This window comes from Lampetra planeri, chromosome 10 (genome assembly GCF_965212315.1).
Source record: "Lampetra planeri chromosome 10, kcLamPlan1.2.h2, whole genome shotgun sequence".
Lineage (NCBI taxonomy): Eukaryota > Metazoa > Chordata > Hyperoartia > Petromyzontiformes > Petromyzontidae > Lampetra > Lampetra planeri.
The window spans coordinates 5,434,683-5,461,949 of record NC_136116.1 but is presented as its reverse complement, the minus strand read 5'-3'; the positions used below and the strand labels follow the sequence as shown (position 1 = coordinate 5,461,949).

Sequence of the window (27,267 nt, the reverse complement as noted above, 5' to 3'; positions counted from 1 at the left end):
GCTTAACATGTTTGTTTGTTATATGTTTGTATAATTCATAACTTTTACACTGTAAAGTGGCCAAAGAAGTGTCTGGCCACTTGGTGCCCTCATAACTTTATATTGTGTATGGCCCATAATTGTGGCTACCTCTAATTTGTCCACAGAATCCCACTTATTTTGCTTCAGCCAATTAAAAACGTTCCCACCTATGTCCAGTATGATAGGAATTGATGTAGCAATCCGAAGGCTGACATTTCGATACCAATAACATGGATTCACCATAATTACATTGATAATCTGTGGTTCCACACTGATAGAGTGGACTAGGACCGGCTTGCGTATGGTTAATTGCCCATCCAAGTGTTAACTTGAATCACCTTGACTGTAAATTTAACGCCAACCTCAAGTGTCGCCTGTAATAAGAAACAATAACTCCTAAAACGAATAGATAACCCTTCACCGTGTGAATAAACAAGGAATACCAAACGCCTCAAGAGTTGTCCAGCACAATTGTGCGGCCGCTACTTTTGCCTCTCCATTCTGTTTTCAGGTTGTACCAGCACGTGCAGTTAAACGTCGCACATCATGCTCAACAACAAGTGGTAAAACCCCAAAATACATTGGAGAACTATATAAAGCGCAACCATAAACACCTACACAGTCGTACTTACTATTCCTGACCGCCAACACGGGGCTGCTGCGTGCTGATGGTGCGGGCTATCTTGCGACATGTGATATCGAGCTTAAGAGTGGCATAACCCGACACTGTGATTATGCGGTCCTCTGTACGGATAGTGCTGCCCAGGACCGTGCTCTCATTCTGACCAGACACCAGCCGGAGCAATCCATCCTGGCTAAGTCCTTCTCCAACAGCCACGGCGAAGATCAACATCCCAGTTTTCAACATCTCAGCCGCCTGTTCGGACAATCGCTTATTGCCGTCCTCCCCGCCCTCCGTGCAGCCGTCGGTGAACACGAGAGCCTGCTGCCGAGTCTCGTCTCGCACCTGGCACAGGGGAAATCCACGCTTCGCATCAGTAAAGGAGCAAGTGTCAACAACTGCATCAGTGCAATTTAAAACAGGAACTGTACATCTTCTTGGTTCTTTCGGTAAAGTCACGTAGAAGGGAAATAATAAAATAATAAAACATAATAAAATACAATTCTCACGACGTTTCGGCCAAAACGCAAGCAGCCGTCCTCAGGTGAAGAACAGGTCTGTCGGAAAGACAGCGTCTGAATGAACACTACCAAGCTTGGCAGCGTATATTTAAGCTGGGTTACACCTGAGGACTGCTGCTTGCGTTGTGGCCGAAACGTCGTGAGAATTGTATTTTATTATGTTCTATTATTATTATTTTATTATTTCCCTTCTACGTGACTTTACCGAAAGAACCAAGAAGATGAATCCCTGCAGTCACGAAAGCTTTAAATCGAAAGGAACTGTACAGTTAATACAGGAAAAAAAGCGAATTCTAAGTAGCGTTTATTTACACCATAAAATAAATGGCAGTACTTTCTCTAACATTTGTATTCCTTTTTAAACATTGCATCCTTATTAAAATAGCCATCACACTTATTTATTTAAAAGAAAAAGAAAATAAATAAGTAATCAGTGACATTTTGACCATTATTAGCACATGGAAAGAGCCATTGCCGAAAACGAAGTGTTATATGCTGTATCACCAAATAGTTTTTAGTTTTTATGTTTAAAGCAGATACAAATAAATATATTTGAAGCACGTACACCTCAAATTGCATATTGTTCGTACTCATACAAATCACTTTTGATGTCATTAAATATATGAATGTCGTTTATTTACTCAGGAAAGCCTCACATAGTCTCAACTCTTCAGGAGGTTAATGCATTTGTATAATTCCACGAATAAAAAATCATGGAAAAATCCAACACACGTGAGGCGTAACACTCAGTTCTGCACAAATTCAACACTCCATTGAAGTTCTCTCATCCGTCAGCCACCTTGAAACCCAAGCTTAGAAATATTCCCAGGTAGCTTCTCATCCGACCCTGCTATGATCAACCCTGCTAAGCTTTTGAAATTGGAAAAGATTGGGTGCATTCAGTGTTTTGGTCATAAACATTTACTTTACCCACTATATTAGTACAGCATCTTGAGATGCAATTTCATTCGGAAGCTATAACCAAATTGTACTGTATCGTATGGACTACGAGAAAGATCCATAGAATCACATGGAGCCCCACAGTTTCACACGGAGCCCTATAACTTCTTTCATAGACTAAATATGCTTGCAATCAGAAGCTGCATGAAAACCAAATTGCATTTTATTGCAGTAATATATCACGTGGCAAGGGCAAAAAAAAAACGTGTGTGCTTTTTTTAGGCGATGATCACCGTCTCTTTGAGATATTTCTGAGCGAAGCTCATGGTGGCAGCCAGGTCGACGGGGGCCGGGTCCCCTGAGTACTGGATCTCACGGAGGCCAGTCTCCACCACCTCGTGCTCCCCACTGAATGCGACGTCCACCTGCTCGGGCCCCGAGCCACTGTACTGAGCCACCGAAACTCGCGTCACATTGCCAGTCCTGTGGGTGGATGGGGCAAAAAAAGAGAAGGGAGCAACGGTTACTCTTTCAAAAAGCTATAAGGCTGCCTCGTTGAATGTATACAATACTCATAATGTAAACAAGCAGGCCACCATTATGTGTGTGAAGACACTGAGCAGAGGTCTGTTTACATATGTTATTATTCATGATGCTCCACAATAATGCATATTGGGTAATAACATGGCTTTCTTCTTGTACAAAATGTAACTTGTATTAATAATGCAGGTGATATTGTGTCATCACACCTATCACAATGTTCGGTACAGGTTATACGTGGAATTTTATACCTTTAATGTTTTACTCCTTTGCATATTTTATGCTCTTTGAATATGACTAATCTGCTTAATAAAAAAAAATAGACATGGCATCAATGAGCTGATACATGCCTTAAATAAAATTATTTATATTGTATTCGGCATAGATGACCATCATTAAAATGTGGAAGAAAAGGGACATAAGCACTTAAATGTGTTACTTAAAATGATTAAGATCCGCGTAATGGCGGTGGTATTTTCATTCAGTCAGGTCAGAGCGTTGTTATGGTAATGAAGTTAATTATAAAATTACAGTAATGGTATCCTTCCCAAAAAATAATGTAAGAGAGCAAAGCTTTTAAAACATCTTGACGCGTGACATTTTGTCAATGCTGGCCTTTTCTCAAGCTCTACCTGATGTATGGTCAGGCGCTGGATATTAAATATAACCTTTAGTCCTTGTTTAATACTTTGCTCTCACTTTTACCAGATCGAAAAAGGACCTCTACTCGAGAGAGCTATATAGAGCCCCTCTAGGGGGTATTTATTGGAAAATGTGGGAGTACTGTACTCTACTTTATCTCACCACGCACATCCTGCCAATCAACTAACTGTGGTATACCCAGTTATTCTAAACTAATCAACAACACATTTTTTTCATTTTACTGTACCAGAAAAGGCCAACTAAGCTATATAGCTCTTTTTCAGAAGCAACCTGGCCACAAATGATAATAGCTCAACAAAGTGGCTAATCATGTGGAATGTATAGCTGCCAAATACTTTTAAACGGAACTCATCTCTTTATTTGCTGCCACTGGATCCCTTCCCTTCAAGGCTGTTAGGGACCATTCTGTTATATCGAGGCTGTTAATCCTCAATCTTCTCCACAGGTCCCTCAAAACGGGCACAGTTCCTGACATTTTAAAGATGGCTGCAGTCAACCCACTTTTTAAAAAGCCAGGTCTTGATCCCGAGCTTCCAGAAATATTTCGCCCAATATCCAACCTTCTGTATGTGTCTAAAATTCTGGAACGAGCTGTGGTCACTTGTTTACATCAGCACCTAGCCTCAAATGATCTATTTGACCACTTTCAATCGGGGTTTAAACCTGCGCATAGTACCGAGATTGCTCTAGTAAGGGAGGTCAACGATTTACTTTCGTCAGTAGATGAAAGCTTTTGTCAGCCTCCTCATTCTGCTAGATCTAAGCACGTCATTTGACTCCATTGATTACAGAGTTCTCCTTGAGCGACTGGAAGTTTCAATGGAGATCTCTGGCATAGCTTTTTTGTGGTTTCACTCTTACGTAAAGAAACATAGGTACTTCGTCACAAAGGATGGCTTGAAGTCACCAATTAGACCGGTTCTCTGTGGTGTTCCACAGGGCTCATCACTTTTTAGCATCGACATTGCACCACTGGGTATTCTGCTCCGACATCTTGGCTTATCCTACCATTGCTATGCAGATTATTCTCAAATTTATATCCGGTTAGGACCAGCCTAGGCAACAGCATCTTCTATACTATCTGCATCGCAAACAGCAGTGATTTCATGGTTGTGCCAAAACTTTTTGCTATTAAATGCTGACAAGACAATATCCATATTCATCGGCTCCCTTCTGCATCTTTCTAAAATTGGTTCGCTCGTTTGTTTATTGATGGTCACGATGTCCGTCCCACACAGGTCAGAAACCTTGGTGTTCAGTTTGACCGGTCATTATCCTTTGAGGCACATATATTAAGGTAGTTAAATGTCCTTTTTCTACCTGACAAATATTGCCAGAATGCATCGCTTCCTGTCACCTGCTTGGAGAGACTGGTCCATGCTTTTGTGTTATCTCGACTCGACTACTGCAACGCCTTACTGGTTAAGATACCGAGCAAAGTACTGGGCAGACTCCAGCTTGTTCAGAATGCAGCTGCTGGTGTACTTACACGTACACCATTCCGTGAGCACATTACACCAGTCCTCTTATCTCTTAATTGGCTATCAGTCAAATTCCAAGTGGATTTTAAGATAATGCTATTAACCAATAAGGCTTTAAAACGACTCACCTCACATTACCTGCAGGAGCTAATGCATTTATATATTCCATCAAGGTCCTTAAGATCTTCTCATCTCCAACTGCTCAGCACTCACAGGTCTAAGTTATGCTCTTTTGGTGATCGAGCTTTTGTTAGCATGGCACCCAAGCTATGGAACACCTTGCCACTTGAAAGCAGACAATCGGAGTCAGTAGATATATTTAAGTCTGCTTTGAAACTCATTTTCTTTAAAATGGTCTTCCCTCTTTAGTTTGGTCGGTTGTCCTGGTTTTGTTTTTGTTTCCTGCTTTTCGCATCGGGATCTTAGGGTGGAATGTGCATTATAAATTTGAATTATTATTATTAAATGCATTTTCTAAATGTCGAGGGGAAAACCGGAGGACCCAGAGAAAAATCGACACGACCACAAAGAAAGAGAGAGAGACATGCAAACTCCAAATATACAGGCATCAGGGTTGGGATCGAACCCATGCCCTCGTGCATACCAGGCGAGGTAGTTAGCATCTCGCCACCGTGGCAGAAGCAGGGGGGGGGGGGGGGTAATAAACTTTTCCATTTCAATTGCAGTGCTGGAAGATCGAATTGAACTGGCGACCTCTGGATTGCAAATGCAGTGTGCTCACCATCACACCACAAAGGATCTTTGCTTTTTTCATCGTCTCACCCCTCTATCAATGACTTAGATGACCTAAATATATATCCATGTTATTTGTGTATTGTTGTGAATGAAAGTTTAAATGCAAATTGCAATCATCACAGCCTCGCTAGTGGTGCTTCATCACACGCTATATTTGGCAAGCTGCCGTTGAAACTGTGACGGGAGAATACACGACACATTCACTCAAAGCACCCAGCACATAGCACTGACAGGGTCGCTCTGGGAATCTGGTGAAGAATGTTTTAATTTGGCGCAAAGTCGCGTTATCCTATAAGCATTGGCAGTCCACCACACATCGTCTGTGTGCAAATGATGACCTACATACAGGTTCCCTACAGGCTGTGCTACATTTTAAGTCTAATTTATCATTTGATTTTCACCTTGAAGTGGAACTCTTGCCCGTACCTTTTCAAGTCCGGAATGTGTTCTTTAGATTCCATTCCTGTGCTCTTTTGTGAAGAGGGCTGAGCTTTATTGGTGCCCAGTGCTGTCTTGTAGGGCCGTTAGGTCTTGAGGAGGATAACCACCCCTCACCCCGTCCACCACCCCCTTCTGCTGAAAACTCAGCCCCTATTCTAAATTCTTATCGTAAAGTCAAAACCCTTGGTACAAAAAAGATGAGTGCAATTAAGCAATAGGTGTTGCAGCTTTCCATCGTCATATCTATACCTCCAAATTAGCAGGGGTGGCTACATACGGTGCAAAATACGTGCAACATACATACATATAGGGGATGAGAGAGCAGAATAATGACAAGACAAAATCAGTTTCGTTACACTTCTGTTTAACATTTCTTTAAAGCGTGTTCAATACTGACTGTGTCATGACCCCCCTGCGTTTTATATCCCCCCTATTTTAAACAAGGTCACGCTTACAGGGTTGACCCCAGAGAAACCACGGGAGCCACTGACCGTGACGACAGCAAGAGGTCAGCGATGTGCTTGGCAGCGACCTTTGTGTTCTGGAAGTTCTTGTGTCCTACGCGTGATGATCCGTCCAGCAGCATCAGCAGGTCGGTTGGCCCCTTGAAACCTTCAACTTGAACACAGCCACATTGTTTGTGTGTGGTAGAAACTACTTAACACGTTAATGAGGGGAGTGATTAAAGGCTCCCTCCCCCGTGCTGTTGCTCCTCCAGCTAGCTCTAGGAACTTTGATAATCCGCTGCTTAGGCTTGTGTTAACATTTTCTGAGCATGCACAGATCCGTATTGTAATATATGCAGCAACAGACCACGTCTGTGTAATGTATCAGTAAGTGCACATGGCGAAGTCACTTTTATAAAACATTTTTTTCTGATTATTATACTCATACACTTTAGCCAAAAAAGTCTCACCGAGTCTCATTACTTTAGTGTTTGGTGATGCTGATTTACTAATCGTGATCAGTGGTCCATGAAGTACAGGGTGTTTAAAAAAATTTACCCGATTTGAAATCGCTGTATCTCTGCAACTATGAACCGCCCATGAATGAAACTCTTCCCACTTGAAAGGGCGGGGCATAGAGAGGGCGGGGCATAGAGAGGGCGGGGCATAGAGAGGGCGGGGCATAGAGAGGGCGGGGCATAGAGAGGGCGGGGCATAGAGAGGGCGGGGCATAGAGAGGGCGGGGCATAGAGAGGGCGGGGCATAGAGTTTCAAATGATTCCCGCTCGATGCCTCTCCCAGCGCACAAACAGCCCCTAGCCTCAGTCATTCGCAAGATGGTGACCCCACAACACAAGGTGTTTTGCGTTCTGCAGTTCAGCAAAACTGAATCCGTAATTGTGGTGCAGCGTGCATTTCAACGGCGTTTTGGCATTGATCCGCCAATGTCAAAGAGCATTCGTCGTTGGTACCGACAATTTTTAGGAAGCAGGCTGCTGTTTATGTAAGGGGAAGAGCACAGGGCGACCGCGCTACTCAGAGGAAAACGTGAGAAGAGAGGCGTTTGGGACGAATTCAACTATCATCTCGATGTTGTCCGTACAGCAGGTGGAGGGCACATAGAGCAATTATAAAATGGTTATTAAAACTTGAAAACTCATTAAACCGTTTGTAACTTTTTGTGTAATTGTAACATGTTGCCATCGTGAAATAGACTGCTTTGGAATTGGATCCATCTTTTTGAAACACCCTGTATATGGTCAATAAAAAATGTACTATTTAGAAAATACTATGCCCATGCATATGCGGGATGCTGCCATGACATGACAGCACAATGGACTTGTAATTTAATGGTTGCCCATTCGATCTTCTGGCATGGCAGTTGAAACGATTGTGCAAGTTTCTTCATTTTCCCCTGCCAGAAATATAAATGGGTACACCACAGTTGATTAGCGGAGCATTTTGTGTTGGGGTAAAGTGTGGGATACTGCAATCTCTTCCCAGATGTCGACCAGAATAACCTCAAGAGGGGCTCTCTAATGTTCTCGTGGAAGCCCTCCACGTACAACCCATGCCATGTAACGTGCATCATGAATGCCACTTACTAGAACACTTGAAGTCCGGACATTTCTTGTCTGTAAAAGCAAAACAGAGGACGTAAAAACAAAACTCAAAATCACGCGGTCGGTCTTTGTCAACTACGCAAATGAAACCGCGCGCGCGAGGTCATCGGCGAGGTGCGCACCGCGGCAGGCGAAGTCGACCACGCGGGCGAGCAGATCGTCGTCCACGAGGCCCGCGTGGTCGTTCGTGGTGAGCACCACACCAGGAGCGCCGTCCGCGTCGCACGACAGCTCCTTGAGACCCTCCTCGTTCCACGCGTGCTTGAAGAAGCTGCCTATGCCCACGGCCGACACCTGCACGCCCACAACGCGACGCGACCACGGGTCGGTGTTGCGTAAAGAGCCGCGAGGTTCGCCCGGGTCACTCGCTGTCATCTGCCACGCGGTTTTAGTTGTTCCCCACGGAGGTCTGTTGATGAGAGTTATCCATACCCCCTCACCCCCCCCCCCCAACAAACTGCACATACCGACAACTATCACGTTTACAGAGTGACCAGGTCAGAGTTCTGTTGGTAGAGCACCAGGACGCTATTGTGAGACTGTGCATTAACATTCTGGCAGGGATAGTTCATCATTTTAAATTTTGCTGCAATGCTTTTTATTACTATCATAATATATTTCGGTGTATGAACAAATCACCCATAATATCCCTGATCTCGTCATGTCTCCAAAACTAAGCAGCTTTCAGTCTGGAAAGTGCTCGGATGAATGACCACCATGCCGAGCAGTTTGTCATAGGCCGATTACTGGGCAGTACAGCAAAATCCATTGTTGTACTGTACTCTGCTCTCACATATATGCTGCCCGTCTTCACCAGCCTCTGCTGACCAGCATGCTGAAGTATCGTCTGAAATGCCAACAACAATCGCCATTCGCCACTAAGTAGCGGTGACGTTACCAAGGTGCTTGTGCCAGGCTATGTGCACATTGAGGACACGTGAAGTGTCGAAAGCCCGCTGGCTGGCAGGAGGTCACGGGACACCCAGCAGGTGCCACGGGTCGACTGACTGAGATGACCGAGATGACTGGCCAATGTACCACCTGTTCCCCCGACTGTGCCAACTCGCTGTGCTTTAGCCACCCGGCGCTCCGCTCGTTGTTGTGAGCGTCGCTCCCCCGTCCTCCGTTGTTGTTGGAGGGCCACTGCCTCCAACTGCCCAGCAGCGTCCTTCACGAGCCTCCTCCACAGAGGCCGATCTTGACACCGCTGGTACCAGCAATAGGCAAGTCCACTCAGTTCCACATCCTCCTGTACCACATCACTCCCATCTCCTCTCTAGCCCGTGCCGTGCCCGTCTATCCACCCCTCTACCCGGCCGAACGGAACCTCCCCCACCCACCCCGCACAAGCACCCCCCACACAGCGTGGCTTGAACAAAAAATAAGGGGGCCCCTTTTGGCCGTGTTCACGATTTGACGCGCGCGCCGTTGGCACGGTGCGTGGGGTCGCACGCGCATGCCGGGCAGCTGACACAGCGAGTTGAGTGGCGTCGGGTCGCGCAGCGTGTCCGAGTTGCCGTCCGTGAGCACGACCGCAGCTCGGCTCGCAAGCGCCGAGTCGCTCAGACGCCGACGGGTGACTTCCAGCGCCTCGCCCGTGAACGTGCCGCCAGCCATCCAGCGCAGGCTCTTGATCTCCCTGCGGCGACGTGAAAGGGGTTGTTTTTTGGTCACTTTGTTGTTGTTACGCCCAGAGGGGATTCGTTTCTCGCTCGGTAATTTTCTGGGGTCGCTGGTATAAAGGCATCGGGTGACTTTGTAGGCACAGACCGTGTGTCAATCCATTGCTGGATCAGGGTCTCCTCGTGCCATGCCGGTCGTTGAGAGCTATTTCACCATACTTAACGCATGTATGTTGAACTTCTTTCGCACCGTACGTAGCCAACCGTGCTAATCGGAGGTGCGGGGGTTGGTGATGGTGGAGGAAGCAGAAAGTAACTACAGTATATTGATTTGGAGATTTCGTGACTGCAGGAATTACTCTTTGGTTCTTTCGTTAAAGTCACGCAGAAACTATGTATATTTTTTCCTGCAATGTCCTCTGCTGCCCACAATGTTTACATGGTGGTCGCCCATCCAAGAACTATCCAGGCTTAACCTCTGCTTAGCTTCCCAAGTCTGACAGGGTCGGGCACATTCCGGGTGATTTGCCTGACATCGGATAATGATCGAATGGGTGACCAAGTATGCACGACGGGTATTATAGGTTGATGCCCAATGCAATAGGCTAGCAGCGGACAGTGCAGCCAAACTACATTGTTGTATCGTACTTCTATGCTCCTCACCTTCATCACTCTGCACTCACCAGCACGGTAAAAAATGGTCAACTAAACTCCCATGACTCGCACGGTGTGGAGAGGCCCTGATCCAGCAGTGGATTTACAAAAAGGGCTATTATTAGATAAAATAAGCACCGATGTGGAATACCATTTGTCACCATGAGCGTCATCAGCAGCTAATATCAATTTATGGATGAAAAAAACGTCCTAATGAGGGATGATGGCAAGACCTTATAATTTGTAGATTGGCTGTGTCTCCAGTACAAGCTCATTAAGTCCAAGCTCCTTAATCAATTTCCATTCGAATAATGTGCAGAATTGTAAAAGAGTAATTATAACTGGATCCGCTTAATTTGCCTACATTTTTATTCCGTGCACGATTATATGATATTCAGCCTTGGTCAATCCACTGTTGATTGCATGCCTGAATGAAGGTCTCAATTAAAACAATCATCATAATTCCGTGAGTGCAGACCACCAAGGGGGCCTGGACAAGACATTTTTCTCTGGCGATTAAAATTATTCTGATTCAGCACAATACGGACGAGCTCCTCACACCTTCGATTAGCACGTTTGGCTACGTACGGTGTGAAATAAGTTCAATGTACATACAACGCAAGGACACTGATAAATAATGTATTTAACCTCCATGCTGCTTTCGTGTTTCACTCGAAACTAGGAAGACGAATGCAGTATATCTCTCTCTATTGTCTCGTATTGATTACGTGGAAGTTTACATTAACAGGACAACATCTGGTAAGTTGAATAACTTGGGTTGTGCTGCGCATCCAAATCAGATTACCGCTTGAGGTCGTTGAAGGACTGAATGGAGGACTTGTTGGAGCTCACCAGCTCCTGCATCTTTCCATGGCTGTACTGCACCACTGTGATGTGCGAGCCCTCATTTTCTGGCTAAACAGGCAAATGTCATTTATTCAGTCAGTCAGTCATTCATTCCTTTATTCATTCATTTATTCAACTACCCTCCAAAATGTATCTAAGTTTCATTTCGTATCCATGTGCATTTTCAAAGTACATTTTATAATCAAGATTGCTTGATGTCACACAGCTCATTCAGAAGAACAGTGTTTCTCATGAATATCCACAATATTCAATTTAAGGTGGAGCAGTGGCAGAGTGCTAACCACACTGCGCTATGAACCCGTCGACCTGAATTTGATTCCTGTTTTTGGCTAACACCAGTGGTGAGTGACATGCAAACTGGTCTTGGACTTCCTCCTTCACCAACTCGCACTGATCAGCGTGGTGAAGTATGGTTTGCAAACTCCCACCATATCTGACACGGCGTGGGGAGGATTTTAGCAGTAGATTAACAAAGGGGTGGAACCAAAAAAAGTTGAAGTCATACATTTTTCCCATTTTGGTTTTCTAACTGCAGCAAAACGACATTCTTTGCGAGCTGTTATTTCACCTTGGAGAACAACAAAAAGGCAGGAGGACAAAAATTCCCCTCGGTTGTCAGTGTGAGATGTGCCACCTTAACATTTCCGTTCGCAACGACGCGGTTCAGGGTGTGGATAATGAATTCCTTGGAGAGGGAGAAGCTCTCCAGGCCGATACTTTCAGAGCTGTCCAGAACAAACACCAGCTCCACTGGGCCACACTTGCATTCTTCAATGGGCGTACGCACACAAGACAAACACCCCCTGTTTAGCTAGATAGACTGTTGGGAAATATGTTGTTAATGAGTATGTATCAAGGTGGGCAAAGGACACAAGTGGCGGAGGTAGAGTTGCCACCTGTAAGGTATAACAAAATCAGGGAAGAAGAATATCTCACAATATCAGAAAATAGGAGAACTACACTTGAATACATTGTCTTGAGTGGTGTATTATTATTGTTACTATGCAACTGAAAAACACTGGCACTTTAAATGTGCTGGGAAGACTTTACAGGGCTTCCAGGACAGCTACCCTCAACAAAAAGACAATCTTGAGAAAACCAGGGCAGGTGGCAACCCTATGAGGACATGAAGCCAGCAAGACAAACGGCTTCCTTTGTCTCTCTCGTGCCGATGACAACACACTGCACGAGGTCGTGATTTGTGTAAACCATCGCTTTATTGTTAATATGTAATGACACTTAGGGTTATAATGGAATGATAAAACAAATGCAATAGTAAGGTACTTACCACAACAAGCTGGACAAGATAAAAAAATAGATTTTCAAATTAGTCATAAACAGGATACAGAACATTTAAACACTAAATTACGGCATTTAATTAAACACACCATAAATTATTGTATTTGAAAATTTTACCAGACAAGTTTTTTAAAATGGTGTTTGGAAAACTTACAGCACATCTTTTTGATGATGTTCAACATGTCACATTCCTGTAAATCAAAATAAGGCTTCATTATGAATATATATCATGGGTTTTGGTGTTTTTTTAATGGTCTTTTTGAATGAAGAATTCAGCAGAGAGACAGATTATTGTGTGTAACAAAATAAATACATTCGAACAGAGGAACGAAAAACTCACGTCCAACTTTGGTGGTGCTGGTAGTCCTCTATCACCCTGAGAAATGTAAATATGAACGGATATAAAATTTTAAATAATTTTACTTATTTTTTTAGTCATAGCTACGATTTCTGAAAGTGTGTTTACTGTGCCACATGGGCCAGAAGTGACTCACCAAGGGACCTTCAGGTCCCGGGTAGCCCATGGGCCCCATCATTCCCTGTTGTCCTGATTCCTCACCCTGAATACAAATAATAATTACCCACAGCAACATTAATAATACATATGCAGTCCGTTGTCCATTCACTGATGGATGAAGACTTCCAGATGGATTTGTTTTGCCCATACTTCACCATGACGGTCAGTGCAGGTTGGTGCAGGTAGGAGGCCCATGACCCCCGCTGAAGTAACCAGGAATCAAACTCTGGTTACCAGGTTCAAAGTGGAGTGTGCGAACCACTGCACGACCACTCCAATAACATGGTCACAATCAACACCAAAAAAACACATGCACGATTTCCACTTTGTTACTTATTTTTTACTGTATATAACCAAGTGTGGCTCTTGTTTTATAAATGTACACACACAGCTTAAAATGATTGTTTGAAAAATAATTTATAAGTCGTGTTTGTGTTCATTGTTTAATCAGAGTAGACGACGGATAGAGCTGAGTTTCAGCTGTGTCTGTCCGGGTCGGTGACCTGGAAAATATATATGCACTCAGCACACCACATCCTGTATACATCTCGCTATTGCTGTGGCTACGAGTCACGTGCCTACTCTAGGCGACCAGTTACTCAGAAAATGCTGAGTGATAAATTAAGCCCTGGCGAGGGAGGGTTGTGTGAATCACTGAGGGAGGTGTGTAGTTGTTCTCACCGGGTCCCCCTCATCTCCAGGGTCACCTACGTCCCCCTGATGCCCAATGAAGCCTTTGAGACCCTGTCAAGAGGAAGACCCAACAAAGTGGGGGAAAACGCTGCAGCTTCATTCACTTCCACTCACGTGTTACCTTTGTCAGGGGAGTAATAGCTATTCCCGTTTACACAGTTGTGGAAAATGTGCAAATAAAATCACGTAATTTGCACTTTCTCACCTTTTCGCCAATTTCTGCCAATTCTCCCGTTGATCCCTAAAAAAATCGAATGTATTCATTCTTGTGAGAGTAATTTCAGAAAAAAAACATTGAACTGATAATGATAAATCTGTTGTTCGAATAATTAAATGGAAGAGACCCAACTCACAGGAAAGCCAGCAGGCCCCATCAACCCCACAGCAGCAGTCCCATTTTCACCCTGCCATCACGAAATGAATGTGATCATTCAAATCTGTCCACAACCATCCGAGTTAAAGTTATTTCACAATCGTATTATTCAACAGCAGCATAACAATCAGATCATGGGTTAACCTTACTATGTCTCCTGGTGGGCCTTTTTGTCCAAGGTCTCCCACAGGGCCTTGCAATCCCTTGGGTCCCTGCAAAAATGGAGGATATCTGAACACTGAAAAAGGCTTTGCTAATATGGTGTTCATGTTGTTCTTAAACTATTTCGTTATTATATTTCGATTTAAAGCTTTCGTGACTGCAGGGATTCATATTCTTGGTTCTTTCGGTAAAGTTATGTAGAAGCGAAATAATAAAATAATAAAACAATACAATTCTCACGACGTTTCGGTTGCAACACAAGCAATCATCATCAGGTGTGAAAACCACAGCAAGAAAATGTATATATATTTCGTTATTATTTGAAATATTGGTTCATTTCTAATCTTTAACATCCTTAGCCCTCATCTTGAATTATATGTATCCATCAATGTCATCATATTGAATTAACAATAATAATGGCAGATTCGGTGATCAGATCATGGCTACTTTAAATGCCACCATTGCTTATAATCATTGTGAATGTTTGGTGGTAATGTTCTTGCAAAGGGCACTGGACAGAAATCATGATGAGGGCACAATATTTGCAGTCCCACAACCCATGTTTCTTTTGTTATTATTGCAAAAGCCATGAAGATATATATTTTTAAGTTTCAAATGTAATTGTCCATATATAGAGCAACTGTGACCTTTGAGTTGTTTATATAGATTTTGGGAAATTTAAATGTAACAATGACCTCATCTCCTTGCGGTCCATCCTCTCCTTTGAAGCCCTTCACTCCCTCTATGCCTGGTTGACCCTTGGGAGAAGAAAATATAAAATACAGAGTGTATAATTAATTATGAGTTTCAGACCATTTTTTTAAATCCAGCAATATATATTCATGGTGCAGATAGATGACATAAATGTACATGCCATACGGGTCATGGGAATTATTCGACCACACTCCACCACGCTGGTCAGCGTGGGTTTGCGACGGCTGGGAGCATAGATGTCGGTGCATAGTATTGTATAGGCCAAATAATGTGCCGCAATGCCCTCTGCTGCCCACAATGTACGTTTCAGTATTTTACTGAATGAGGAAATAACTCAATTATTTATGCAGACAGATAACAAAACACTGCCAGTAAGGTACGGCATTGTATGCTTATGCCAGGCACTCAACGCACCAGCTGGCCGATGGATCCTGGAAGACCATGATGCCCATTTGGGCCCAGAGGCCCCTCTTCCCCCTGTAAAGGACACACAGCATCGAGACCTGGCTTCAAATTGTGCAGGGGCACATCAGCCATATACTGTAATTAGGGATTCAGAAATGGCATTGGGAACACACACACTATATGTATGCATAATGCATGAAAATTTACGAATAAGGATTCGAGTACCAATCATCATAAAGTGACAGTAACACTGAAAAAAAGCATTTACGTGTACAGGCCTTTGTCAATCCACTGCTTGATAAGGGCCTCCCAACGCAGTGCAGGTAGCTGGGGTTATTTGTTGCACTGCTGTCTGCTGCCCAGCACATAGCCCCGCAGCTCTGTGACAACCCGTTCGTGCATGGTGGTCACCCACCCTAGCCCTATCCAGACTAAACCATCACCGGTACTACTGCCCAACATAAAATGTTAGCAGCACTGCCAACATGCGTCTGTTAATTTAAAACATCTCAACAACTGGATTATTGATAGAACTGCTGCGTTTCCAAAAAGATAACGCGGGCGACGTGGTTGAACAAGGAGAGCTACAAGGCACCCATTTTTTTTACATAATTACGGTATTTGGTGATGCTGCGTTGGCAGTGATGCACAAGTAAAAATGACAACAAAAAACAACACATTTGTCACAAACGTCGTCTCAAAAGGAAAATGTGTGACGTTTCGGGCAATGGCACTTCTTCATTATATAAAACTTTAATTTGAATTTTGAACATCTTTGACATAGCCCACTGGGTAAGATCTCAAGCTTTGGATATGTATGTTGAACTTCTTTCACACTGTACTCGGAGGTTCACAACCTTCTATGAATGTCATGCCTTTATTTATTTTACACTGCTTGTATTTCTAGAGAATGTTAATAATAGGTGGAAAATTAACCGCATAATGGAGCAATTTATTTTGACCTGACCAATGTATGGCAAGATCTTTCTGGATAAATAAAGTACACCACTGTATATATAGTTTTTTTATGACCCTTGGGGCTACACCCATTTCAAACCTTTTAAAACAGTCTGCATCAGCAGCAGACCATGCTTTCCCACCTGATGACGGACGTTTGTGTTATGCCCGAAACGTCGTGATCTATTTTATTTTCTACCTATGTGACTTTACCGAAAGAACCAAAGAGTATGGATTCCTGCAGTCACGAAAGCTTCAAATCAAGATTGTATATAGTTGCTCAGGGAATTTAGTTTTTATTTATTTATTACGCCGTCTCTTTGCATCGCATTTGGAGCCAACATTACACAAATCTTATCCAGGAAGCTGTTTGGATATAAGCATGATTCCAAGCCTGAACACACCTTGCTAATTATTGAAAAATTAGTAACACATGTGTACGAATAATTAACATATCATGCCTTGTGACCCGCGAATGGAGGTTTCGGCATGCTTAAGGAATAGGAGGCCTCGTGAGATTTGGTAAATTCAGAGCCAGGTGTCATATAAGGCAGCCGAAGGTGTTCAACCTACTTCGCTAGCAGTGCCTATGAAGTGTGGAGAGGAGCGGGCTATTGTTTGCAGGAGACAGTCATCTCTCTGTGCCATTGCCTTGAGCACTACTGTGACTAGCGCGCTGTGGCAATAGAATAAGATGAGGACATTTTGTACTCTCTCCAACACACCAAACGTATTTGTTGTAGATGTTTATTAAGATAACTTTGGCACAAAGGATTGTGCATTGTCATGCGTGGATGTGGAACAACAGCTGCAGCACAGGAGCAGGTATAAACCTCTCGGTGCCCAGGCATCGTCCATCCTGCTTCGCCGAGGCTGCTGCGTGGGTGATGTGACATTAATGATCGAGTGGCCGGCAACACTGAATGTCCATAGGTGGTGGAAGCGCCACTGAGCCCAGCGGAGGCCACCGTGAGGGTTACGCGCACTTACAGTACTCGTCGATGAGCTGCAATGAAGATTCAAGAAATCACCGAGAAACGGCAGCCGCATAAGACAGGACTCGACCAAGAGGCTCTGGGAAGTTAATGGGCTGTGAAAAAGGCTAGGGTTTCCTTAACGGGGGGAGGCTCAATATTTGGCTCTGTGTGCGTTGGCATGTGGGTACGATGGGGAGGACTAGTACTGCATCTGCCAGTCATCTCGGTTAACCCTTAACACCTGAGTTTGTCCGGTGACCACCTGCCAGCGAGCCTGGGAAATTTCACATTCCCTCAATGCATCTAGCCTGACACAAGCTCCGTATTTGTATTAATGCCATTTAGTATTAAATGGCGGCTGTTGTGTTGGTTTTGTTGGCCTTCGTGGCATGTAGTGCTGTGGGCTGTTGTGACATACCATCATTACCGATGGGAATATGATAGCGTGACAGCTCATTTGACATGACCACAACTTTGTGCTATGGTTACAATCTATGACGAGACGGACGCAGATTTGAGACGGATGCAGATTTGAGACGTCAAACCAAAGCTGTAGCCTTCCAGGGGGTCTGGGGTCCCCCCCCCCCCCAGAAAAAAAGAATCTAAATTTGAAAATAATTTCCTGCCTAAAATATATTTTAAAAAATCACTAACACAGGATGGACTATTTGTATTTTTTACAATAATGTATAATAGTGTATTGCATTACATTGCAGTTTTTTTCTTTTTTTTACCTTTTCTTGTTTCATTGTATGTAATGGCAGAGATTAGGGATTCATAAAGTACAACCGTAACCACAATCGTATATACAGAAATTAATTTTATAGCAATATATTGGGGGGGGGGGCATTTTGAGCATATTTGAATATTGGGGGGGATGTGTCCCTCCCAATATATATTATAATTACGGCCTTGCGTCAAACATCCATGTTGACGCTCATGAACGTGTGGACATCGCAGCGGTCACGTCGTTTGGAATGAGTTACCTTGTCGCCTGACTCCCCTCGAATCCCTGGGACTCCCCGTCCCCACTGCTCCCCCTTTGTGCCCTGAAAGCAGAGAACAACAACCGCACGATGACACCAATACACCACTCGGAGCATTTGTGTAGAATAAGTTCCCTTCGGCTCTGATGTTGAACGTTAAAAAAATGGAAAGTCTGTGGTACGTTCAAAATTCAGTCTGAAAATTACATTAACGTACTTCCACACATTAAATATATATTTTTACATTTGGTCCTGTATCGCCAGGAAGTCCAATATCTCCCTGAAAGATAAAAGAGAAAAAGACAAATTAATAATATTTCATGACAATGTCTGAGGATAAAGCAATGACTGCAATTGAATGCTGTCAGGTTTTTAGATACAAATGTATCTGTTTCTAAAAACACATTGTAAATTATTTTTACATACTTCTTCTCCCTCATCTCCTTTGGTACCATTATGACCTTGCAGTCCTTCGTTGCCCTGAAATAGGAACAATAAAGGGGGGGGAGGTGGGGGAAGAAAAAACAACTTACAAAATTGAAATTAAATTGCCAAACATGCCGGAGGTGTGTTCCCACAAAAAAATAAAATAAACCCCAGGTGGAAATGGGGCTATAATATCAGCAAGCGGTGCAGCTGCACAAAGCATCACTTGCCACACAGTCGGTTAGGCGATGTTGTTAATAGTCACAAGCTGCTTGCCTTCATTCCTGGTGGTCCAGGGCTTCCAATGGGACCTCTTATTCCTTCAACGCCTGGTTCCCCCTAAGATGAAAACATGGAGGGTTTTTACTTTCAGCGTTTCACAAGAGCAATATGCCACCGTTTGTTAAATGTTGCCACGTAATTATGGCTGCAGAGAAACGTGTATGTTTTATTTAAGTAATAATCAAAGTGGGTATAACTATACTCGCAATCCAGAATTCACCGGTTCGATTCAATTTCCCGGCGCAGCAGTAGAAACAATGGGGCAAGTGTCTTAAGTATTCGCACCCCCCCCTGCTTCTGTCCATCCAGCAGGATAATTGGGTACCACCACAGTAAGTCGATAGGCAGGTCACGTCTGGTGGGGTAAAGTGTGCTTACTCGCGCATCTTCTAAAATGTCCAGCGTGGAAGAGTAGGCCAACTCCGCTCTCCAGAGAAGGACTCTCTTGAGCTCCTTTTCGTCGAGGTTCTTCTGCTGGTAGTGACGTGACCAAGTAATTGCAGGGCTGTACCTTTGCCTTTTACCCATATATATATAGTGTGAATAGATACCTTGTTTCCTTTTTCTCCAGGAGGCCCAGGGTCTCCCTTTACCCCTCGCTTGCCTGTACCTCCCTACAAACAAAATAGTGAAGGAACACCCCCCCCCCCCAACCAATTCAAAACTTTAACAAACAAAGAAATGAACATAACATGCATTTTACAAAGTAAGCACATTTGAATGTGTTAAGACATTCCGATGTGTGAGTTGCATCTCACAGGGACGCCGTCGACGCCGTTGCATCCAGGCAACCCAGGGAATCCAGCATCTCCCTGTAACAGCGAGAGCCATTGTCACTATTACGAGCAACCCTTCGCCACAACAGTACAGACGCCCATAGGTGCCAGGCAGGGCTTACATTTGTCATGGAATATATTCTGGGGCTGAAAGTCCCCTGGACCCTGCCCATCCCCCCTCGCACATTGGTCAGCGCAGGTTGGTCAAGGTGGGGAGCATAGTGGGAGCATAGAGGTACAGAACAATAATGGATTTTATTTCTGCACTGTCCACTGCTGCCCAACACGTAGCCCGACAAGCCTCATACGTGACTATAGATTATATTGGAGCATAAAAAATAGTGCTCATCCAACAAAAGCAGGCAAATGATAAATCACCGCCTGACATTCACCTTCATTCCATCCAGCCCCTCGGTCCCAGCGTCTCCTTTTCTCCCCTAATAGGCAACAAAAGAGATCGATATTAATAAATGAAGAATCAAAATGACCACGTTCTATCCCGTTTTTCATTCTGCTGTGTGGACACATCGTTGCAATTCTCATTTACATTTCCGATAGTGTCAGTTTCATCATTATTTATATTTAATGACACATTGCCATGATGAATTGGCAATGATTTGAGGTGAAAATCATTTTGGGAAAAAAGGCTACCTGATATATTTTAATGTTGTTTTTTTTAATCCAATTCTATTAAGCAGTAGAAATTACATTGTTCCATTGTGCAGCTGCCCAATTGGTTATGTGTTATTCATGCTGTGTCATGATATGGGTGCATTGTTGAAACTGGACGAGAATGACGCACTGACCTTTATACCAGGGCGCCCTCTCCCCCCCTGTAATAGCACAACTCACATTACCATCATCACACAGTACTTGCTCCAAGTGCTCGTCAAACAGTCATGCCAATACAAGGCCGCTTCGTCGTTTAATTGAACCACCAATATTATATGTACACTGCATAAAGTAACATTGTCTGCAAAGAGTAATCTACTTTGGGCAGACCGTAAAAACATTGCCCTTTAGAAGATAAGTTCCCCTTCATCACAGGTCATAAATATAGTTTCTATACTTAACATTTTTCACAGAGCTATGTCCTAAGAAGAGTGGAATCTGATCAGTTAATGGTGAAACGATGAAGGCATCGCAATACATAGTACTAAATACCACATACAGCACAGCTTTGTGCAACTGTACATTCTTATCTGTCATATAACAAATAGATATATATAAAACCTCACGGCATTGGAACAAAATGTACTTGTATCAACCCAATACATGCAATTAATTTTTGTTTAATAAGGTGAACAAAGTACTTTCTATACGCTTGCAATATTGCTAAATTAGTAATCCTGCTCATGCAATACTTGGCCAGCAGTACCTTAAGACCTCGAATTCCACGTTCTCCCTGGGAAATAAAACAAAACAAATTATGGTTGCTTCATTTACAGGGTTATTTAATCTACCAAATAAAATGTGTGTCAATTTCTTTACATTTTCCATATTTTATTTAACGGAGAACTGCCCGCAAAAGGATCGACCATGGGAATTCTCCCGAAATCCCTTCAGGTGACCTTTATTATCACTTTAAAACACAGGCGCACATTGCTCAGTATTTACACTGCCTTAAAATAAAATATATACAATAGGCGTTTCTAAAAATGGCCCTTCTTCATCACACCACTAAGGGTGATTGTTGGGTTTCTTTTTTAACTGTTTGTGCACAAATGCCAATGTAGCGTCGCCCATAATGTTATTTTATCACTAGAGGGCACTGCACCGTCACACATGCTTTGCGACATAGAAATGTTTGTCACGTGTCAGTAGTAATATATTTTAGAATGCACGGCATAATTTAGCCAAGTTAAATGAAAAACTCAATATATTGTGATGGTTTTTTTTTGTGTGTGCACCACACCCACACCTCACATTAGCAAAGTTGGCTAAGTACGGTGTGAAAGAAGTTCAACATACATACATATACGGCAGTGTCTTGCAATGTTTGAATCCAGCATCTTAGCGGTGCCGGATCAATCATATTATGCCTGAGTCACTCAGCCCCCTTGTGTTAATTTTAGTCACTAACAGTTCATCAAGAACCATGATCAATCCACAACTGAGTAAAGCCCTTTCTAAGCTGTCACCATATGTCACCATATGTTATGGGCATGTTTTGTAATAATGTGCCTAGTCCATGATAGAGGTGTTTTTGGGTTAGATCACGTAAATATATAAATGTGTCATTAAAACCCGCCATCACCGACACATTTATATATTTACCCAATCTAACCCAGAAAACCCTCTATTATGAATTATATTGGTCGCGAAAGCCTACGTGTTAAAATGTGCCTTGTACCTGGGCACAAGTTAATTTCGTCACACCGTCTGTTGGCTGGACGTCCTCTCGGATGCATTCCCTCCCTTGACTGCCAGTCCATCATTATTCTTGATCACCCGCCATCGTCCCTTCTCTTCAAGTGTTCTTAACAAGCCCACTTTATACATATTCAACACAAAATGAGCTATAGGTGACTACCATTTACATATACTAAGCATTTTTTTCACGTATAAAAGTCAGAGAAAAAAATGCAAAACTCTAGTTGGTCAACAATTTCTGTTGGCAGATATTTCTTTGTGCTGAAAATATCAAACCTTCGATCGGATCAGCTCAGCCTTTGGACAAGAGCGCTGTAGCTGCCCTATGCCTGCAGCTATCATCGCACGGACGACACTGTGACCGTAGCAAGCGAGAGAAGGCCGTCTGCCAGCGCGAGTCCTACCTTCTCACCCTGGGAACCCTGGGGCCCATCTTCGCCTGGGATTCCCTGCAAACGACATGCCCTCTTGATGAGATGGGTGTGTGTGAATCTAAACTGGTCTCACGACATTGGCACTATGTGGAGGTGTGGAACAGAATAATCTTGATCAAAGAATATCAGTTAATTTGTGGCTCTTTGTAACACACACATGCAGTGTATATGAACCAACAAGGACACGGTCAAATTGTAGTATTTATCACTCAATATTCAGCCCATTGTCAATACAACCCAGCCTGTTGCCGATGATGAAATCGCCCAACAGGGATCAGATCTCATTTACTTGAGAAGCTAAACAGGGTTGAGTCCGATTAGTACTTGGATTGGAAACTGTATGGGATTACCAGTTGTTGTAGGCTTGGGCTGGTAAATGACTGGCAGATGGCAGAACAACAACACATTTACAAATGTAACTGTGCAGGTCTTGCAAGTGTTCTACCTTTGCATGTTTGTGTTTTATTTAGATACTCCCACATGCTAAACACTCATGAAATTGGCCAAACATCGCAATGCAGCAGGATCCTACTAAACATTGTAAGACTTTTATATTATTGAATTATATTAGTATATTATATTATTTTATTATGTTTTATTTTTATTATTTTATTATTTCCATTCTACGTGACTTTACCGAAAGAACCAAGAAGATTGTAAGACTTGGTGAGGCTTTCCTGAATAGAGGGCATTATTGTTGTTATTATAATGAACAAGATGTCTACACTTTGAACATAACTCACCTTCTGTCCCATGACACCAGAAACTCCGAGAGGACCTCTCTTCCCATCAATTCCCTGAAACGGTTTTCAGTAAAGTGAGATTTACGGATGAATAACCAATGATAAAGACCGCAAAATAAGCCGTCCATTTACACGCACACTATTTTCATTGAGCACTGTAAGGTCAAGTGATGGGTGAATTGATCTTACAGGCTCCCCGATGCCTCCACGTATCCCAGTCTCCCCACGTGGAGGCTGTCGTTGACAAAAATGAAAATTACTTTTACGGATGACAAGCGATTCGAAACGTGTTCAAAAATATAAATGACCATGAACGATACCATTCATCTTGCTGTACATATGTTATCGTAGCATGCTTTAAAACATTACATTAATTGTCCACACAGATTACATGTAATAATTATATTTTCCTCCCGACGAACAACACTAACTTGTCAGGAGGGCATGCTCTGTGTGTTTATGGTTTTTAATAGGAAGATACGCACCTCACATTCAAATGAGCAACACTGTTGGGAAGAGAATAACGATATTAAGATTTAATTTAGAGCACTCGTTGCTAAGTGTGATTTTTTAAAAGTAACATGAAAATATAAGCGTAGGTTATATATTTTTCTCCTTACCATAGCCTCCATATCTTCGTACTAAAAAGGAAGAGAGAAAACATGTATTGACAATTTTGCAATGAAGCCATGTAATGTGTGGGGTGCTTATGAATCCAGCTCTTGTCGTGTTTTGGTGCTCAACTGATTGTCAGACTGCACACGGATCTCGTGTATCAGGTCGGCCTCCCTTACGATGATGTCCACGATCTCTTCGATTGTCTTCACATTCTCGGACTCTTTGCTGCTTGTGGCTGTGAAGTTGCTCCTGTACCTGGGCCCCGACACGATGGCACTCAGCCGCTGCTCCTATTCGGGTGGCATCCAACAAAGGCATACATGGACCTGTGTTTATATATTTGGGCAATGTACATAATCGAGGTGCTGTACGAATTTTTATGTCCCCTTCATGATAGCCCTGTGCTATAATAAATGTTTTTTTGCACCATTTATTATAGCACGTAGCTATCACAAAGGCACTACGTTTCACAGGCTTTTATTTATACCTGCAGTAATTTTACAACAGGGAGTTAAATTTGCCACGTGACTTTACCCAATTTGGTAATTTACTAATTAATTTTCAACATTCATTGTGATTAAAAATGTATTATATATTTTCGAATGAGTTTTCCTGTGTGGGCTCTGGCCAACCTGGTGGTCAGGAGAGATGGCGACAGCGAAGAGCTTGATGCCTTGGTCCTTGGCCATCGTGGCCGCGTGGTCAAGGCCCCCGCATGGCTCCTGGTATCCGTCCAGCGGGTGCCCGTCCGTCACCACCACCAGAAACTGACCGCTCTGTCCCTCGTCGCGGCTGTGCCGGGCCAACCAAAATTTCACGCCAGGAAAGTTTATTTGGAAGACAGTGAGTGCTGTTTAATGACAATAATGTTCGGGTGTTTTATTTTCTCCCATTGAAATTGTTGCTATTGGCGTCAGGTCATAGGATGTTTCTCTTAGGAACTCGTGCAGAGTGGTGCATCATGCCACATGCTGGAGAATAGTCTGTGGAAGCAGATATCATAGAACTATTTCTGAGAGTTGAGTCAAGACACCTCTTGTATCAACATTTTAACAGTGTATTTCCCCACATGCTGTGCATTGATTCGTGTTATTTGCATGGCAATTATATTGAAAACTAATTTCTTTAGAATTGCTTTTTGTTGTTAAGTTTATCCTTACCACACCTCCGATTAGCACGGTTGGCTCCGTACGTTACGAAAAAAGTTATATATACATACAAAGCAATGTTTCGAATTCTGAGAGTTGACATATTGCCAAAAGATTATTTTGTGCAGTTAGTTTGAGAACCTGAACTCTCTACGCATGAGAACGTGGTTAAATCATGGATGCCTGCACAGATTTAAACCCAGGAATTTCAGCAGTGCTGGCTCAGTGTTCTGATCCCTGAGCCACATCGAGTGGAGATTTATTTCTGTTAACTCATTACAGCATTACTATGCGATGTGGAACGCGAAAATGGGCACAAAGGGGACACTGGATCTCTCAGACTCGTACAGATGCACACTTGTGTTTTGGTGGCATTAACGGCACAAGAGCGAGCGAGCGAGCAAGCAAGCAAGCGGGAGCATAAAGGTCTTTTGCTGGCACAGACCTGAGCATGAGCTGCTGGCTCGCTGTGGACAGAGCACAGTCTGTGTTCGTGCCCCGCCCGATGTAGGTGGTGGTAGCGAGGTGAGACAGCAGCTGCGACCTGTGCTTCGGCAGCGCAGCGAGCTCGCTGATGACGTGCACCTCGTCGCTGTACTGCAGCGTGCCCACGCTCCACGTGAGGATGCGATCGCACGGGTACGTTCTACGAGGGAAAGGATGGGTGCTCAAGGAGGCTCGTTTGCAAATTGGACAGCTTCACAGTCAAAATTCCCATATCATCGTCATCAGCAGCATAATACGCATAGGGTGTAATTTTGAAGCGAATTATCTAGATTTGGAAACGTGGCTTATATATGCAATGTCCAATGTCATTGGTTTGCCTCAAACATTATCCCAGCGTGAATGAAAAAGTTGGTTTATGTACAATTTTAAAATGTATTTTGTATAATCAGGTGATGACTAATATGATCAGAAGAGTGTCATTTTCAAGAGTGACCTGGGTCATTAGTCTGTCAGTAAGGGACGATGATTTCTACCTATAATTCCTCTTGAGCAATTTGCAGACAATTTTCGAAATTGGAGAGGATGGACCCTGATGTCGACACACCATAAAACAGACAGTGTGTGGTGTTAGGGTTATTCTACCCATAGTAATAATCAGGACAGTCACTGGATTCGAGAAGGGAACCTCTGAAATTAGTGCAAAATGCGCTACCGGTAGGCCACGGTCACATCACTGAATCTGACACCACGGTATTTTAAGAGCATCTGTATCTGAATTACCAACCTCAACTGGATGCCAAACTATGCCCGTCTAAAACACCATTTTGGGTTAAAGTCATGATCATCCACACCTTTTACATTTCCTGAAATGTATGCCCAATATTGGAAGAGGCAATAAACAGTGCACACCTGTTTCTGAGGGTCTCGATAAACTTGGCCGCAAAACTCTTGCTCTTTTCCACCAGATGACCATAGGGCATCACACGCAGCGCCACGCTCTCCGAGGTGTCCAGAGCCAGCAGCACATGGGCAGGGCATTCTGTGGTCCAAACATGTCAGTTGAACTAAATTCAAATTACATTGAATAACCCATCCTGGTAAACGTACGCTACCTTGGTGTAATATCTAGCACACTTAAAATGGGCAACTTTCTTAACCCCCCCCACCCCCTTCTCCACCTCTGTCCTCCAAACAGTATAAATTGGGAGGCCAATGTTAGTTAACCTACAGGCTGCATGTGGTGGGGTAGTGTGGGTGCTCCGACCAAATTGCAAGACGTCTGGTCAGCATGGAAGAATAGGCAAAAATGCCATTGAGGGGGCTGCCTACAACTTCCTCGAGCAGAGGCAAGTCTACCAGCAGGGCATGAAGCAAAGCAATTTTACAGCTGCACCCTGACCTTTAACCGCCGACGTGACCTGTAATAATGGATACAAAACGCTGGCTGTGTGATGGGTTCAGAGCCGGCCCAGCCACTAAGCGACCCTTGCAATTGCAAAGGGCCCCGTGGCCAGCAGAGGGCCCCCTAGAGTCACTGCTAGCTAGTGGGTGAAAAAAATCAAACATCAAAGGGGCCTCCAACCAAATTTTTGCTTAGGGCCCCCAAAGGTCTAGGGCCGGTTCTGGATGGGTTGACAGCAGCGTGGGTAAAAAGTCACATTTTGCAGTCTGTGCTCACCGACAGGGATGGACCGCATCGGCAGAGAGTGGCCAGGAGGCTGAGCCAGGATGCCCGATGGCCCCAGAGACAGCAGAAGGAATCGTACCCACACAGCAGACAT

General features: G+C 43.6%; 1 protein-coding gene across 1 annotated transcript; it reads right to left on the bottom strand.

The window, feature by feature from the left end:
- Positions 1–652: 652 nt before the first annotated feature.
- LOC144721131 (collagen alpha-1(VI) chain-like) lies at positions 653–27,267 on the bottom strand. The gene is made up of 24 exons (XM_078598527.1): positions 27,165–27,267; positions 26,396–26,525; positions 25,485–25,685; positions 24,524–24,683; positions 24,068–24,181; positions 23,894–23,914; positions 23,274–23,327; positions 19,706–19,759; positions 18,666–18,719; positions 18,240–18,302; positions 15,329–15,391; positions 14,188–14,250; positions 13,654–13,716; positions 12,950–13,015; positions 12,610–12,646; positions 12,445–12,453; positions 11,791–11,924; positions 11,095–11,204; positions 9,466–9,652; positions 8,136–8,307; positions 7,996–8,025; positions 6,437–6,563; positions 2,358–2,547; positions 653–988 (listed from the first exon to the last, which is right to left on the bottom strand). The coding sequence occupies exons 1-24, from the start codon at positions 27,265–27,267 to the stop codon at positions 653–655; spliced, it is 2,541 nt and encodes an 846-aa protein (XP_078454653.1).